This window comes from Oryzias latipes, chromosome 23 (genome assembly GCF_002234675.1).
Source record: "Oryzias latipes chromosome 23, ASM223467v1".
NCBI classification, from domain to species: Eukaryota; Metazoa; Chordata; class Actinopteri; order Beloniformes; family Adrianichthyidae; genus Oryzias; species Oryzias latipes.
Window position 1 is genome coordinate 24095979 of NC_019881.2, and position 17617 is coordinate 24113595.

The following is a 17617-nucleotide window of genomic DNA, read 5'->3' on the forward strand; positions in this document are numbered from 1 at the left end:
ACGGCGGGTTGCGTCTGCGGGCCATACAACGCCGCTTGCGGCTTTAATTATTATTTTTTTTATTACGTTTCTTCTTTCTTACGGATCCGTTGAGCTCAAATTTGACCCCCGCCACATACCCGAAAACTCACCAAAATTGGCACACATCTGGGATAAATTGAAAATGAATTTTCGACAAAGAGAACGTCACCCCCCCGAAGTCGATGACATCACAGCGAGCGTTCCCGTAAAAAAAATGAATGGGCCGAAAATCGCTTATGGGGCCAAAAAAAAATATTTCGGAATACAGTTACGAAACCAAAACACGCGTGTTGGAGATATCCCCAAGAAGTTTTGAAATCATTATGGGATGGCCACACGACCTACGGCTTGGCAGCCATTTTGTGGCGAACTCTGAGAAATGGCGATTTTTGTGTTTTTTGACAATATGGTAAAACAACACTTTTGTTCAAGCGATTTTCACGAAATCGGACACACATGCCACTAGCAGGATTCTACAATAACCAAAGAAGTTTCGTTGACCTTTGACCTTGGCAAGGGGCGGCCATCTTGAATTTTCATAAAAAAGCACTTTTAGTAACGGATACAAACGAAAACTCGTCCTAGGGATTTTTTCCGAGCTTTTTGAAACTTCTCGGGCATCAATGGCAAGCTACTGTGGACAAAATGTTGGAATTAGAAGTTGTAGAATTTGAAACGCGTGCGCGTGGCGAATTCGGAACCGTCGCCATTTAAGCTAACACGCACATATTTTATCGGAATGTCGTGAAAATGAAATATACGATTCCCTGGCCCACACTGAACAAAACGATGTCAGATACGACAAAATCGATAAAGGAATGTGGCTGTGGTAAACAAAAAACCGTCGCAAAAAAAAGTGCTGACTCGGCAAAAAAAAAATTTTTCGGATTTTATTTTTAGGAATCGGCTAACGAAACCCAGATAACTTTGTCGGGTATATCCAAAGAAAGTTTCGAAATCATTACGTGATGGCGACACGACCTACGGTTTGGCGGCCATTTTGTGCCAAAATCTGCCATTTTGAGTTTTTCGCGTTTTTACACAATATAGAAAAATGAACTTTTTTTCGAGCAATTTTCACGAAATTTGACTCGCATGTCCCTAGCGTAAGTCTACAATCACCTTTGGAGTTTCGTCGACCCTTGACCTCGGGAAAAGGCGGCCATCTTGAATTTTCTATAAAAAACACATTAACCACCAGATTCAAACGTAAACTTGTCGTTTGAATTTTCTTCGATCGTCTCAAAACTTTTTGGGCATCAATGGCAAGCTACTGTGTAAAAAATGTTGAAATTAGAAGTTGTAGATTTTGAACGGCGTGCGCGTGGCAAGCTAGCAAAGTGGCGCACTGTTATAACTCCCATGCATTTCAATACAATACAGTGAAAATTTAATGCATGCATTAATGCCTGAAACTGAATACATTGAAAAACACTGGATATGGACATATAAGGATTGTGGGCGTGGTTAGCATAAAACCACTGTTGCTAAGGACGACAAAAAGTTTACTTTTACCGATTTGTCCGAAACTGACGTCAATCTGTTCGTCCTCCCGAGGGGACCAAAACATAAAATGGTTGCTTTGGAGATAAAATCAACAGAAAAGCCGCCATTTTGGAAAAAGTGGGCTTTTTAGCAACTTATGACATATAACTCTCACCAATGGAGGAATGTGTTTTTCTGAGTCAGTTGATGATGCTGATCGCTATGCTAGCAATTTTAGCCACATTAGCATAGCTAGCATAGTTAGCATAATTAGCATTTTAGGAAATGTGTTTTTTTGAGTCAGTTGATGATGCTGATCGCTATGCTAGCACTTTTAGCTATGTTAGCATAGCTAGCATAGTTAGCATAATTAGCATTTTAGGTAATGTGTTTTTCTGAGTCAGTTGAAGATGCTGATTGCTATGCTAGCACTTTTAGCCACATTAGCATAGTTAGCATAGTTAGCATAATTAGCATTTTAGGTAATGTGTTTTTCTGAGTCAGTTGATGATGCTGATCGCTATGCTAGCACTTTTAGCCACATTAGCATAGCTAGCATAGTTAGCATAATTAGCATTTTAGGAAATGTGTTTTTTTAAGTCAGTTGATGATGCTAATCGCAATGCTAGCTCATTTAGGCACATTAGCATAGTTAGCATAGTTAGCATTATGAGCAAATCCAGCCTTCATTAGCTTTTAATTTGTGGGCGGTGAGGGCGGAGAGGGCCGCGGTAGTGCGTAGAGTTGGGCGTGGAAGGCGGGTTGCGTCTGCGGGCCATACAACGCCGCTTGCGGCTTTAATTCTTGTTTTTTTTTATTTGGATCGCTTTTTGTGAAAAAAGCAGACTATTTGTTACGTGGTGCAGCACGTCGCACCACCGCTGCTGTCAAGACTTGGTGATATAAAGTGATATATCTATGCTGATCTTTCCGATGGGTTGAATAAAGCATCAGTTCAGAGAGAAAGTTCACCTCTTACTGCTTGTTTTTGTCCAGATGATGAAGCAAAAGGTTGTTTTAAAGAAGCTGGCGCAGTGAACATTCAAGCTAGGTGACCGGAAATTCTTTTTTCACCGTGTGGTTATCCTGTGGGATATCACTTTTTAGTGTACACCCAGCAGCCAATCAGACTCGAGTATTCACCCGGACCATGGTATAATGTGTGAAAAGAGACTCAGAGAAGACCTGTAAGGTGTCAGTGCTGATCAGAGCACTCAGGGCCGCAAGCCCAAACTGGAGGATCCCTGGAAAGACCTTAGACATCCCAGTCCAGAAACAGCTAAGATACTGCAGGACCCTCAGGTTCCCAGGACTCTGAGGCTACATGTTTTTTTAATGAAATAAGTCTCTTTACATCGTTCACGGATGGTTTCTTACCAAAACTCGGGTCCTCTAGTCCTCTAGCGCTCCAATCACCAGGGGCACCACTGTGACCTCAGGCCTTCTCCAGCTCCTCCGAGTTCCTGGTGTTTCTCCAGATTTTCATCTTCCTTCCTCCAATTAAAAACAAATGTTTGATGACTGTGCTTACCTACAATGAAGAGGAGATCCAAGAACGTCACTCAGCCGTCCTGGGTTGGGGTTGGGCGTGATATAAAGCCATCCGACTCAAAGAGGAGCTGATAGATGAAGGTTAGTCTCTCCATTCCAGGAGCTTTCCTGCAAATTGAGAAATAAAAGGTTCCGTGTAGAAACTCTGGAACAAGATCTCTTTCAGGGAAGATTTTCGGTTTGAAGTGTTTTGTTTTTGTAATGTAATAATAAGGATAACAATAAACTTTATTTGTATAGCACCTGTCAAGATAAAAATCACAAAGTGCTTCACAGTGAAACACGATAAAACAAAGTAAAACAAGGAATTTAAAAAATTATGAAAAAGCAATTTTAAAAAGAGGTTTTTAGCTGATTTTTACAGAAAACACTGAGCCAGCAGATCTGAGGCTGAGAGGAAGGGAGTTCCAGAGGGATGGAGCCACTGCTGCAAAGACTGTCACCTTTAGTCTGTAACCACCAGCAGACCCTGGTCACATGACCTCAGGGACCTGCTGGGAGTGGACGGCTGCAAAAGGTCTTTCTATAGACCGGTGCCTGGTTATTAGGAGCAGGATTTTAAAATGGAGTCGGTAGCGGATGGGGAGTCAGTGCAGCTGGATTAATAACATGTTGACGTGTGAAAACTTAAATTATTTAGTTAAAAGCCTGACAGCAGCGTTCTGGACAACCTGGAGGCGTTCTAGAGATTTTCTGCTTAAACATGTGAAGATGGAGTTGCAATAATCAAGACGAGATGAAATAAAAGCCTGGATGAGAATCTTCAACTCAGAACACAACACAATTGGACTCAGTTTTGCAATGTTTCTAAAATGATAAAAACAAGAGCAAACAAGTGACCCGACATATAAAACCGGGTCTAGAGTCAGGCAACTGTCAGGAGCACAGACTAGAACCGCAGTTTTAGCTTCATTTAGTTGGAGAAAATTATCCTTCATCCAACTGTTGACTGAATCCAGACACCTGCAAAAAATCTGTATTTTAAAAACATTATGGGGTTTAAAAGACACATAGATCTGAATATCATCAGCATAAAAATGATAAGAAATATCATTAAAAGAACTTAAACTATGCTGCAAAGGCAGCATAAAATAAACAATAAAGGTCCCAAAACTGAGCCTTGTGGGACACCAGAAGTGAGGGATGCAGAAGAAGACTACTAATACAACAGAGAAAGATCTACCCGTCAGATAAGAGGAGAACCAGTTTAAAGCAGAACCGGATACCCCGACCCAGTTTTTCAGCCTGTCCAGGAGGACATAGTGGTCGACATGTCAAAGGCTGCTGTCAGGTCCAGTAGCAGCAGCACAGAGCATTTTCCTGCATCACTCTGCATCAGGATGTCATTAGTGACTGAGTAGGGCTGTTTCAGTGGAGTGAGTTCTGCCAAAACCTGACTGAAACTGATCAAAAATGCCATGACTGTCCAGAGCAGTTGTAAGTTGGTTAGCAACAACCTTTTCTAAAATTTTGGACACGAATGGAAGATTAGAAATTGGTCTACAACTGCTCAAGAGGGAGGAGTCAAGCCCAGGATTTTTAAGGAGAGGAAGCAACAGCTTTCTTAAAGTCCTCAGGGACTTGACCAGACAGCAAGGATGAGTCAATTATTGACAGGACAGAAGGACCGATGGACTGGAAGACATCTTTGAGCAGAGATGTTGGCAGCATGTTGAGAGAGCAAGAGGATGCCTTCATTGTGCCAACAGTGTGTCTAAAACCACAGGCCGAGGTGGACTAACAGAACCAGAACTAGGACCAGCTGTGTGACACAGAGAGCTTCTCACAGATCTGACTTTGTCAATAAAAGATGATAAAACAATCATCATTTGAATAGATGGAAACGGCAGGTGGACTGGGTGTTGAATGGCACCTTAGGATTACCTCTGCCTGTGGAAATGAGATTAGTGAAGTTAGCAGCCCTCACATCTCTAACAGCACTGTTAAAAGAAACTAAAAGATCCTTAAGATGAAGTAAATGAACATGTAGGTGAGTTCTCTTCCATAAACGTTCAACTTTTCTGCAAGATCATTTCAGACAGCGAATGCTGTCATTTATCCAAGGGGAAACTTTAGTGACAGGGGCCAGTCTGGTTTTAATGGGACAGACTAAATCTAGAACGGAAAGACAGTGCAGTCATTCATTCTTCTTCCGTTTTGTCCCTTTTGGGGTCACGGGACTGCTGGAGCCTATCCCGGCCACTTATGGGCGAAGGCAGGGGACACCCTGGACAGGTCACCAGTCTGTTGTAGGGTTACAATCACACACCTGTGCACACTCACACTCACACCTAGGGACAATTTAGAGTTGCCAATGAACCCATGAAGCATGTTTTTGGAGCAAACCCAAGCAGGCACAGGGAGAACATGCTAACTCCACACTGAAAGGTCCCCCATTGATGTTCTGTTTCTGTCCCCCAGCCGGGACTTGAACCAGGGGCTTCTTGATGAGGCAAGTGGCTAACCACTGCACCACCGTGCAGCCCAGAAAGACAGTAACTTTTAAAAATACATAATAACGAATGAACATCTGTGCACGGAGAGAGGACCAGGTTCAAAGCGTTAGAAAAGGCCTCGAGCTGCCAGAGCTAACTTCTCTATGTCGGCAAGAACGACACAGAAAAAGACAAGTTTAAAAAAAAACACACAATGATGGTCAGTGTGACGGTGTGGCACCGTCAGATGGCGAGGGGGCCCACACTGTTTTTGTTTTGTGTATTTGTGTATATTTTATGTTTAAGACTACTACCTGTGGTGCCACCTGGAAGATGTTGAAGAGCCACGCCCCATGGGAGGGGCTCATCATTTAAAAGGGTGCATCACAGGTAGTGAGGAAGGAGCGAGACGGAGGTGATAACCTGTTGTGACCCTGCGTGGAACAGTTGAAGTGCTCGCAGTTCGTGAAATTAAAGAAAGGACGCTCCTACCTTGGCTCCTCTGCATCCTTTTCCGGCGGGACCCCGTCACAGTCAGAAATAAAAATGTCCTCAGAAAAAATAGAGTCAATATGCACACCTAAGGTAAAAACAAGGTCGAGTGTGCCGCCTTTAACATGTGTGGACCCAGACACATGCTGAGTACCATGAAAAGAGTCCATGAGACTCTGAAACCTCTGGCAAAGAGGTCAGAGTCATCATTAATATGTATATCTAAATAAAAAATGATCAGGTTAGACAGCTTCATAGTGGAACTCCTTTATTACAAAGAGGCTGTTTGGTTAAGGTGGACGGTAGACAACAGCACAGGACACACGGTTCTTATCCCTGACTTTGATCACCTGAAGCTCGAACGAAGAGAACTGAGCCACGCTCTCTGAGCGGCAGAGGCGACTCCCCCTCCACGACCCGATGGCCGAGGCCGTCCAATGAAGAAGGAACCAGCCGGGCAGAGTTCAATGAGAGACGGGTGGTCGGAGTCCCGCTGCCAAGTTTCAGTCAGAAACAAAAGATCCAAGTTCCTGGAGTCTATAAGTTCATTTAACAAGAACGAGCCCGCCTCATGTTGCCGGGGATCCGCGTCAGGGGCCGTAGGCGCTGAGGGTTAGAACCCGGGCCATCTGAAAATCCACAGACCACAGAGAGAGGCGACCAGGCAGAAGAAGAGCTAGGATGAACAGTCCTCAGGAATCCAGACCCTGCGTGTCCGAGCTGGGACTCGGGGAAAACATCTCGTCGGTGGAAGTCGACAGAACACTCGACGCCGTCTACCGGAAAGTCCACGCTTCCATTCCAGCCTGATCTTTAATTGGACGCCGGCTCTTTTTCCTCACCTCTCCCACCGAGATCTGCGTAGCACCGGCTGGCCTTCAGTCAGGATACAGCCTGGAGGTGCCAGATGAGGGAACGGAGAACGCCGGCGCAGGAAGAAGAGGCGTCTTTGCCGATCAGCGACGGTCCGATAGACAGCAGTGTGAGGCGCTCATAAACTAAAGCATTTACACAAAAGAACAGAAAGAAACACAACCATACATTTCTGTGAGAGTGTCCTGCCGGCAGGCAGACTTGCCTCTGGTCATGAAGAGGAGAAACTCTTCCTCCTGTTTTCTGTGAATGCAGGACTTTACATGATAACAGGAAAGAGTTCTGTGTTCCCACACTAAATGTTTGTTCTGCTCTTCCTCAGAGGCACAACTTGACCAGTGAGAGAGTGCATGAGGTGAGCTGCAGAGACAGAACCCTACTGAAGCACCTGTCCCGCTCTTCCTCCATCTCCTCATCTTCATCGCCTCGTGGCTTTTCCTGCTGCCCCTGTATGAAAAGAAAGAGCTTCGCCGTTCCAAACTCCAACATGTGTGTCGGCCTGCAGGCCCGGATCCAGGAGCTGAGCAGCATCCAGCTGCGGGAGAGGCCCCCCACCAGGTGAGACTGGGAACATTTCAGCATGGGGGGGCTTTCCTGAACATGAGCTGACAGGGTTTGTAGCACGAAGAGAGGAAGCTGAGACGTCCCACACAAGCATTGATGGATAAGGGATGACTGAACAGGGTCCTGAAGGTTTGTGACGTTCTACGTTCTCCTTAGTTCCAGCGTCTGTGGGGGGCAGAAGAACCTCATTGCTAACACCAGGAGCTAACTAACAACAACACCCAACTTGCATCTGCAAACATGAAGAAATGCACTGCAGACACATGAGGGGACCGAGCGAGTTTGCCCTGAAGGTTCTGCTGAAGGTTCTTCTAAAGCCTGGAGGCTCCAGTCAGGAACTGATCTGCGTAACCCTGGTCTATCCTAGGCACTTTAACATTGGGAGGTGGGTCATCTAGACCCACTAGATAGAGCTCTGAACCTTTTTTCTTCAATGATTTGTGATCTTCACTGGTGTCCATGGATTACATGATATCTTTCCACCTTTATCCACCTTTGTCATGGTAGGGAGAACACCTCAATGGAAGGGGGGGGGGGGTCATCTAAGATAGCACAAGGGGTAAGAATGCTGGAGGTTCTGGAGGTTTCTGGCCTTCCGGCTCTGAGGTTGTGAGGATCTGTGTGAACAGAAGGTCTCCTGAGCATCCACTAAAACTACTCGCGCTGGTGTCTTCAGGGCTGAGATCCGCTCATGGTTCTGACCCAAATGTGTGCTACTTTCATGTCTATGTTGTCTATCTCTTCTCTTTTCAGTCGATCCAGTCTCAACACCAAATACCACGAGGAGCTTTCCCTGAACTGCGAGCAGCCATATCTTTCTGCTGCGGTCATCAGCAAACCTCCGCCCACAATCACAGCCGGAACGCCACCTGAGGGCTTGGCCAGCTTCTCTGACAGCCCTCAGAGCAACGCAGTCCGGGTGTCTGCCCTCTAGACATGCCAGTGGAGTGGTTTCAATGGAGCAGTGCACATCGTGCACATCATCTGACCATGTGTAGAACTCACATCATCTGCATGGAGAAACAGGTTCTACGACTGAGGCGAGAATTTCCCCCTCATCTTTGGAGGAGAACCTGCCATGACGAAGGACGATCTGATGTCAGACATTAGACTAGATTTATGACCCTTTTCGGTCTCTTTTCATACCGTTCCTGTTCACTAATACCAAACCAGTTTGTCTACAGAACAGTCTGCACTCTGTTCAGATCAACATTCGTTTGTTAGTGGAGTCTGTTGAAAGAGTCTATGTGGGCAGAGATTGATTCCTAGGCGACGTCTATTCGGGAACTCCTTGTTTGGATGGAGTCTTATGTCAAGGCTTAAGGCAAGGAGTCTGAGCCAACCATAAATTCCTCAGTGAGCTGATAGATTACTCCTATCTGTAATCAGTAGTTACTTTCTGTGCACGTGAGCAGTAGATACTTCTGCGACCTCCGTGGTTAGTTCACCCAGGATGTCACTTTTGCGTAGAAACTGCATGACAGACCTAGACACAGACTCTTAACAGCTCCTGCTTTGGGTTCTTAGCTGAATAAAGCTGTGGAGCAGTTTTGAAAGAACTGTGTTGATGCTTTCAGGTGGTGTGGGTGGGGAATCTCAGAAAAAGCACTGAGGATGACCACAGAGTTCCCAATTACGACCATTGCTCTCTGCTCTGACATTTACCAATGTCCCGGTTCCACCCAGCTGGTCCCGGTTCTGGTTTAGATCCAAAGTCTAACTTGGATTATGTTGTGTTTCTGTAAAGCTATTTTTAGGCCGGATGCCCTTCCTGACACAGCCCTGTATTTGATCCAGGCTGGGGACCGGCACAGGGAGCACGATCTGGGCCCCTCGTGGTTATATAGTAAGGCAGTAGGACGAAGGGTCTCCCAAGGACCCACACTGGATGAAGCTCATCACCCCCTCGGGAATCGAACCCTGGTTTCTCATGTGCTATAAATATGAGTGCACTATTTATGCTACAAATATACTCTAAATGTACTCTCTCTCTATATATAGTAGCTTGTGTATCTGCTGTGCCCATCTGGAGTCTGAATGGAGCTCAGGTTTGACTCTTCTGAACCGCATCCAGATCTCCAGTGACGACGGACCAAGCTGTCAACTTGGTCTGTAGGTAAACCTGAAGCTAAACAGTCAGATTTGGGATGAAAGTCTGAATTTTTGGTGGCAGAGAGCAGATCTGGATTTAGAACTTCTTCCATTGTAGAGGATGTCTTTGCAAACCGCCATGATTTAGGTGAAGCTGTTGGAGGCTGATTAAAGAATGTATTTATTGCTTTGGTCTTCCTGTTTCTGTGCTGGCTGACCCCCCTCCTTCAGAGACACATTTACCCAGAATCCTGTTCTCTCTGGGTTTCCTTCACTAAAGGTTTCCTCTGTGATCAGCTCATCCATAAATCTGTTTCAGAACCTGCAAAGAAAAACCTCATAGGAACCAGGTTCCCAGATTCAGAAGCCCTGTTCAGGAAGCAGAGACCAGGTCTCGGCTTCTCTTTTATTCCAGGTTCATCACATTCAACAATTTTCATGTGACTGTTCGTAATGCAAATGTCCATGAGAAGAAGCTGATCCTCTAAGACTGGAGTGTTCCTCTGAGGCCCCACAGACGGGACTCCTTTCCTCCAAATGTTGATCTAGAAGAAGCTTCAGCATCATGTCTGAGTTCTGAGGGGCTCAAAGGATCTCCAGCTGGAAGCTGAGCTGCCTCTCTGGCTTTCAAATGGTCTGGAGGATCATCTGAAGATGATCAGTGCTCCTTGCAGTGATCTGTCAGACTTCCACATCGGGGTCTTGGTTCATCTTTTCCTGACTTTGCGGGCTCAGCAGTTCGCCGGCACAGACACGTTTGGGAGGATAGATCACGGTTCCAAAAAGGAGATTTTTCTGAAGGATCGTCCCAACCATCCAGGGCCCAGCGTAGGCGTGGAACAGTGAAGAACGTTCCGGAAACGCCAGCTTCCTCTGGTTCTCCATCTTGTCTGGACACAAACAGATAGGTGGGGGGGCTTTAGTTCCAAATCAGACGGTGGCCCCTGAGGGTGCAGAATCCTCCAGAGCTGCTGGGGGCATCTGGGAGCCCAGCTTTGCAGAGCTCTGTCCAAAGCAGAGCGCCCAAAGCAGCGTGAGAGTGAGTGCCATGGCCAGGATCTGAGCCACGCCCATGGACACGCCCAGGAAGCGCAGAAAGTGCAGCTGCTTTGTCCCACGGATGAAGCTGTAGATCTTTGGACCACAGCCCTGAAACACAACAAGAGCAGTGATGGGAGGAGCCTCGGAGCTGCAGCTGTCCAATCAGAAGCAAAAGTCTCACCTCTTGGTAAAGGTCGCTGAGGTCGTGGAAGTGGGCGTGGCGAGCACAGCCTGGATACTGATTGGTGCAGCAGGAGTCTGGTGGCCACTCCATCTCTGTCATCTCCAGCCAATCGGTGAAGTAGATCACCCCACAACACTGGAACTGAGGCAGCACACACCTGTCACTCACAGGTCACATGACCACATTACCTGTGTGCAGGTGGGATCGTTACCTCTGTTTGGAAGTGATTCCAGGTGTGTGTTAGCCACTGATGATGCTGCAGGCCGAAGTTATGGAGGCGGGGCTTCAGGCTGATCATGTCAGAGCGCTGCACAGAGGGCTGACACAAGCACGCAAATATCACGCACACGTAGGCGCCATCACAAAGAGAAATAAACACAAAGAAAAGACACAGTGACAAAGATGCAATCAAAAACACTAAATGAAAAAAAAAGCACTAATACGTGGAACAAACACGTGCACTAATACGTGCACTGACACACATAAAAATGAGTGCAAGAAAAAGGTTAAACGTTTAAATAAACCAAGATTCAATCAAATGACAAAAAGTGAAGCCAATTCAAATATAATAAAATATAAGAAAAGTTGGATTAAAAACAAAAAAAAAGAACATGTTGATATTTACAGTCTTTTAGAAGCAAATAAATGTCACACAGAAACTCAAACGTTGGTGTCAGATTTGCACTTGGACTGAGGATCTGACTGTAAAAGTCCAGACGCACAGCCGGCAGCTCGGAGGATGAGGAGGTTTCCGTTCAGGACGAAGGGCTGGTCAGACCCTCCTCCAGAGCTGCAGCTCAGTGGAAAGCTGCTGTTGAGCCCGAGGGGCTGAAAGACGAGCAGCAGGACGTGGCTGACATTTCTGGATATTCTTGGAACCGAGTTCTGTGTGAGCCGAGTGTCACCGGACGCCACAGCTGCTGACAACCACACAGGAAGCTGCAGCCAATCACGCCACCAGAGCGAGATATTTACATCCCACGACCTCCGAGGAACAACTGCTTCTGGGGCTCCATTCCATCATTTCCTAAATTGCCTGGAGGCAACAAGAAGTCAAACTCAATCTGCAGGTTTGACTGTGAAGCCATGAAGAGAGCAGATCCATGAAGTCCAACAGGAACTGTATGATGAAGATGAACCTGGTGGTGCAGCGTCTCCTCTGTCTGATGTTGAAGCTTACATCCTCTTTTTGTTTTGGACTTTGGACTCTTGTTTTCTGGCACAGTGTTCAGGTGTCTTACCTGCACATGCAGGGGTTGGGGCTCACCTCCTCATAGCTCCACACTGCGCTGGCCAGCTCCACGCAGAAGATCACCAGCAGACTGCAGAAGTACTGGAGACACAGCAGCAGACGGAGGGTGAGCAGAAAGCCCTGCATGCTGAGGAATTCATGTCTAACCAAGAAACCACATCCTGGTCTTTCAGAGACCACCTCCTGCACAGTACAATGAAGACACCTGCTCGCTCAGGTAATGGCGGACAGGTTGACCTTTAGGCCGGCCCCCTTTGCATTCAAAGTGAAGGGGACAGGTCCACATTTTATCCTGGATTTAGACCTCAGTCAGCTGAAAGTTCACCACATGGTTAGCATTGTTGTATTTCAGGGTGATGATGTCATCACCCTGTATACATCGGACTTCACACACAACACTGACAGCTGAGACCTCCAGAAGTTCTCTGATGATACAGCCATTGGCGGGCGGCTATCTCAGGGAAACGATCTGGAGTACCTGGAGGTCATCACCAACTTTGTGGACTGGAGTGCTCTGAACCACCTGCACATCAACGCCAGCAAGACGAAGGAGGTGGTGATCGACTTCAGCAGGAAACCACATCTGACTGCACCGGTGAACATCCAGGGCTTGGACATCGAGGTCGTGGAGGACTATAAATACCTGGGTGTTCACCTAAACAATAAACTGGACTGGACACACAACACAAATGCCCTGTACAAGAAGGGCCAAAGTCGTCTCCACCTGCTCAGACGACTGAGGTCCTTTGGGGTGTGCAGGACACTGCTAAGAACTTTCTATGACTCTGTGGTGGCTTCAGCCATCCTTTATGCAGTGGTCTGCTGGAGCAGCGGAAGCTCGGAGAGAGAAAGGAAGAGACTGGACAAGCTGGTCAGACGGGCCGGCTCTGTCCTGGACTGCTCCCTGGACTCCATCGAGGAGGTGGGTGAGAGGAGGATGTTAGCCAAGCTGACATCAATCATGGACAACCCCTCTCACCCACTGTACCAGACTGTTTCAGACCTCAGCAGCTCCTTCAGTGGCAGACTGCTGCACCCACCATGCAAGAAGGAACGCTATCGCAGGTCCTTCATCCCAGCTGCCATCAGGCTGTTCAACACCAGCCTAAGTAAATAGTTTTATAGTTTTTCGTTTTTTATTCCACTGTACCAAAACTGTATATACAGATGACTCTATATTCCTGCACATCTCTTTCCCTGTTTATTATTTCGGAAAACTCTTATTTTTGTATATTTTCTTTCAAAATGTGTATTTGTTAATTACTGTCTGTACATACTTGTGCCAAACTCCATGCTACTGTGACAAGGACATTTCCCATTCGTGGGATTAATAAACAATAATCAGCAGGTGACAGGTGTGGTTTTCAGCCCAGAGATCTTCAGCAGAGACTCTGAGTTCAGTGTTGGAGAACCAACGTTTGGTCCTGAGCCACTGTCTGCTTTTGTCTTCCATCATCTCTGTGTTCAGAAGCTTTGGTGTGAACGATTCAAACCCATTTCTGCATAACTCTTAAATAAACACCTCAACGCTTTAAAAACCACAGAAGAAGAGTTTGGAGGTTCCTCAAAAAACTCGTGACTTTAAAGACCTGAGAGAAGGTCTTGAGCTTTTGAGGGAAACTACGAGAACGTGGTTGAGGGTTTGGATCAGAACTGGACTCAGTCTTTGTGCTCTTACCCAGGACAGCAGCAGCAGGTTGCATCTCAGAGTACCGCAATAACCCACCATGGCCACCAAGATGAGAAGGCAAGAAGCGGCGATGATGACGGGGTGGACGGCTGGGGAGTAGGTCAGGATGGCGGCTTCCTCCAACCTGCAGCACAAACAAAGCTGAAGGTCCAGAACACCAAGACACAAGTTTAGACCGCTGACACGTGATGAAGGAACTGCAGTCTTCTGAACACCATCAGGAAGCTGCTGTCGGCGTCGGGACCGCTTGGATCCAGGGTCAGAACCAATCAAGATGGCCAACATGGTCCTCTGTCAGAACGGACTGGAAGTGGTGCGACATCACATCTAACCGGTCTGTGTATGACATCATTCTGGTTCTTTTTCGCAGAAAACATCAGTTTGATTATTGCCAAGTTCAATGAAAGCTTTTTTTTTCTTTTCTAAAACCAATTTCTAAATGTAATCATTTCTTTTTCAACCTCTTTTGTTCAATGTTGGAAATCTTTTCCAGAGCAAAATAGGGTCGTATCATCTGCAAATATAGAAGTTTCAGCACATTAGAAACTCAACAGATGTCATTTATATACAAGATAAAAAGAACTGGGCCCAAAATTGATCCTTGTGGTACACCATATTCAATATCTATGTGTTTTGAAGTATGACCTGCAAACTGTACATGTTGTTGTCTTTTGTGCCAATAACTAGTTATTTGGTTAAGGGCCACGCCTGTTCTACCAAAGGAATATAGTTTATGTTTAAAATGGAGTGATTAGTGGCCTCAAATAGCATTTTTAAATCTCAAAATAATCCTATTCTTTATTTCTTTTTCTTTAATTGCTGTTGAAATATCGTCTGATATTTAGAAGAATGCCAAAGCTGTAGATCAGTTTCAATGGAAGCCATATTGACTCTTGTGTCGTAGTTTCTATTTTCAACAAAAACTACTTAACTTTTTAACAAACAATTTTTCTGGGATTTTAGAAAACTGAAAGTAACGACACTGGCCTGTGATGATTGAAACAATGATTTGAAAATAGGAATCCCTTTTTTCATACCATTAGGAAAGATTCCAAACCCAACATGAAGGTCGGATTATATCATCTGTGGTCATTCGGATCCTTTTCATGTCAACATCAACCCATGTCTGCTTTCTCATTTTTGCACCCCTTTTTCATCAACCGTAAAAACACAGTTAGAGTTTCTCTTTTTTCTTGTCATTTCCTTTGAATTACATCCAATATTTATAAAGAATGAATTCAAGTTATGATTTTATGTAGAATAATTTAGAAAGTCACTGATCCTGTTTGAACTCCCATGTTAGGATTGTTTTTCACTAAAAACCGATTAGAATAATCCTTAAACTCTACATTGCTTAACCACGTTTACCCAGAAGGCTTTGCTGGGACACAAATCACTCAGGCTGGAAAGTGATTGATTGATTGATATCCTTTTATTTATTAATTCCCACCGCCAATTAGGGATGGGTACCGAGCCCCGGTATTGAATGAGCCCCGGGGCCACTTTTTTCAAGACCGCAGTATCGTTAAGATCTGACCTCACCGGTTCTGCTATCGGTACCGGAGAGGTCGCTTTTTTTGTGTCCCACAAGATATAAACGTTATCTGCTATATTTAACTCTACAAGTCAGTCAATTTCCCGTTAATTGATGATGATATGAACTTCGCTCTTCTCACTGCAGAGGACAGGTCTGTCTGGCTATTTGGGTGCACGGGGGGCGGGGCTGTTGTTCAGACAGCACGCAGCGCGCGCGTAAAATTGATGAAATCTGCGCCAGAGCGCCCTGACTATCATGTCAACCTGCTGCTATGATGACCGTATTTAAATCTCTGTGTAGAACAGACTGGAGGGGCGCGAGAAAAAACAACTCTCTGCTGCTGCAGATGACGTGAACAGGTAGAGAGGCGGGGCTTTAGCTTCAGAGAGACGGACACACGGGCGTCAGATTTAAGGCCCGTACACACCGGGACGAATATTCGCCAGGCGTTATTCGCCAGCGTTTTTCGCCACGTTTTTTGTGTTCACACCCAGGCGATTTTCGCTGACGATGAGTGGAGTGAACATGCAATTTCATTCCCTGACATTAGATGGCGCTTAATGTAAACAGAAATACTCCTGTACACAAGGTGGCGCTGCGCAACTTTACGCTTCTTAAAGTCGCTTTTCACTCAGAAGAAGAGAGCAAGTATTTACGCGCTTGTCAGAATAATACAAAGAAAACATGAATATTTCAAGCACCAGTAGCTCCAACTGGTGCTTGGTTCGGGGATATTTTAGAATGTCCGTCATTATTTCTTCGCGGCTGTGTGTAGACGCTACTTTGCGTCTATCTTCTTCGCTGGTATGTGTGCTCAGCAAGGCAGTTTTGTGTTTGACCGCCCCCAAGTTGTGTTTTACTGTAACTTCAGAGGCTCCAGACACGTGTGCAAAAGCGCCATTCCCATTGGTCGAATACATTTCGACGCGACGCGTCGGAAAAAAAAAAACGAACCCGAGGCGTTTTTTTTTTTTGACGCTTTGGCGCGTGGCGTTTTTTCGCCTCGGTGTGCACACTCACATTGGTGCCCTTTGTTTAGTCATGAGGCGTTAAACGTCGGCGAAAATCGCCGGCGAAATTCGTCCCGATGTGAACAGGCCTTTAGACGCAGCTTTCACTGCGGGAGTTGAAGCAGAGAATTTCTCTGGGATGATTTTATGAACTCAAACATTTATTTAATTTGTTTTATATTTACATCACGACAGCAATATGTCAAAACATTGCTGTTTATTTTTTCATTTTACTTTTCTAGTTGGAAACATGTATAAAGTCAAATGTTTTGTTAAAAAAACATTGTTGCATAATGAGGAAATAAAACACTTTATGTTCTTAATTTGTTATTTATTGATTTTTCGTCCTCAAAAAGTATCGATAAAGGTATTGTTAGAATACCGGATCCATAAGCAGTGTGGATAGGAGTAGTGGTACCGTTTCCTCATTTATAAACATTCATTGACATAAATGAACCAAGATGAGAATCAAACTATCAGAACCTTTAGAACAAAGAGACCCGCATCTGAGATTCTGACTCGGTTCTGAGACACAGAACCCGCATCTGAGATTCTGACTCGGTTCTGAGACACAGAACCCGCATCTGAGATTCTGAGCGTCACCTGTCAGAATCGTTGGGAGCAGAGGGACTCACCTGGTGTGGGCTGCCAGGGTCAGGATGGAGTTCAGGGAGTCTCTGATCCACGCCGCCACGCCTAGCACGCACACCGCCATCAGCTGGATGCGCGCGCACACACGAGCACGGATCAGTTTCACATCCACAAATACCAACACAGAATGTGACACACGCATGCGCCCTGACGTTTTTCCCACATACTTAACCCCGCACACGTGAAGGTCACGCGCATCGATTTCAGGTCAGACCCCCCCCCCCCCTCCTAACCTGGGGGGCTGCAGTGGCGTGGACGCGCAAAAGCTCTGTAGGTCAAGCCCCTCCCTCTATCAGCGCGTGCGTGTGTGCCCTCTCACCAAGAACAGCAGGTTGAGCGCGTGCAGCAGGTGGCGCAGACACCTGACCGCGTGCTCTCGAGCCATTCGGACCGCAGCCCCGCGCCGTTCATCCCGGCGGGACGGTTCCTCCTCGTGCGGTCCCGTCCGGCTGTGTCTGCAGTCGGTGACTGTTTCGGGCTCGTCTGTTCCCGTAAGCAGAAACCCTCCGACAGGTGCTGGACGGGGTGGGGGTGGGGGGTTCCGAGACTTCCTAACCAATCAGCAGAACCGCGGTCTGGTCCAGATGGTTCCGCTCGTTCCGGACTTTTAGATGACTAAATGTCCCGGTTTGAGAGCTGTGATTTGGGGCGGCAGGGGGCCCCTCCTCAATCTGTTCCCTCCGTCCACATCCGCGCTCGACGGGTCCTGGGGGGGACAGGGGAATGCGCCCCCCGGGGCC

General features: G+C 46.3%; 2 protein-coding genes across 4 annotated transcripts in view; one reads left to right on the plus strand and one right to left on the minus strand.

The window, feature by feature from the left end:
- The window catches only part of kcnd2 (potassium voltage-gated channel subfamily D member 2), a 45452-nt gene extending 35753 nt beyond the window's left edge, over window positions 1-9699 (plus strand). The window contains exons 4-5 of the mRNA XM_023952385.1: window positions 7180-7415; window positions 8175-9699. Coding sequence (XP_023808153.1) covers window positions 7180-7415; window positions 8175-8355 — 417 coding nt within the window. The 3' untranslated portion in view covers window positions 8356-9699. The remainder of the gene's footprint in view (window positions 1-7179; window positions 7416-8174) is intronic.
- Window positions 9700-9879: 180 nt separating this feature from the next.
- Window positions 9880-17617, minus strand: tspan12 (tetraspanin 12). 3 transcript variants are annotated; one of them, XM_004086960.4, is made up of 7 exons: window positions 17197-17613; window positions 16862-16944; window positions 13668-13803; window positions 12005-12070; window positions 10949-11056; window positions 10735-10878; window positions 9880-10661 (listed from the first exon to the last, which is right to left on the minus strand). In XM_004086960.4, exons 1-7 carry the CDS (start codon window positions 17260-17262, stop codon window positions 10443-10445), a joined length of 822 nt encoding a protein of 273 aa, XP_004087008.1. In that variant the 5' UTR covers window positions 17263-17613; the 3' UTR covers window positions 9880-10442. The 3 variants fall into 3 exon arrangements, with proteins under 3 accessions (XP_004087008.1, XP_020557836.1, XP_020557837.1); XM_020702177.2 differs by lacking the exon at window positions 16862-16944 and having other exon boundaries at window positions 9927-10661; window positions 17197-17617; XM_020702178.2 differs by lacking the exon at window positions 12005-12070 and having other exon boundaries at window positions 9927-10661; window positions 17197-17615.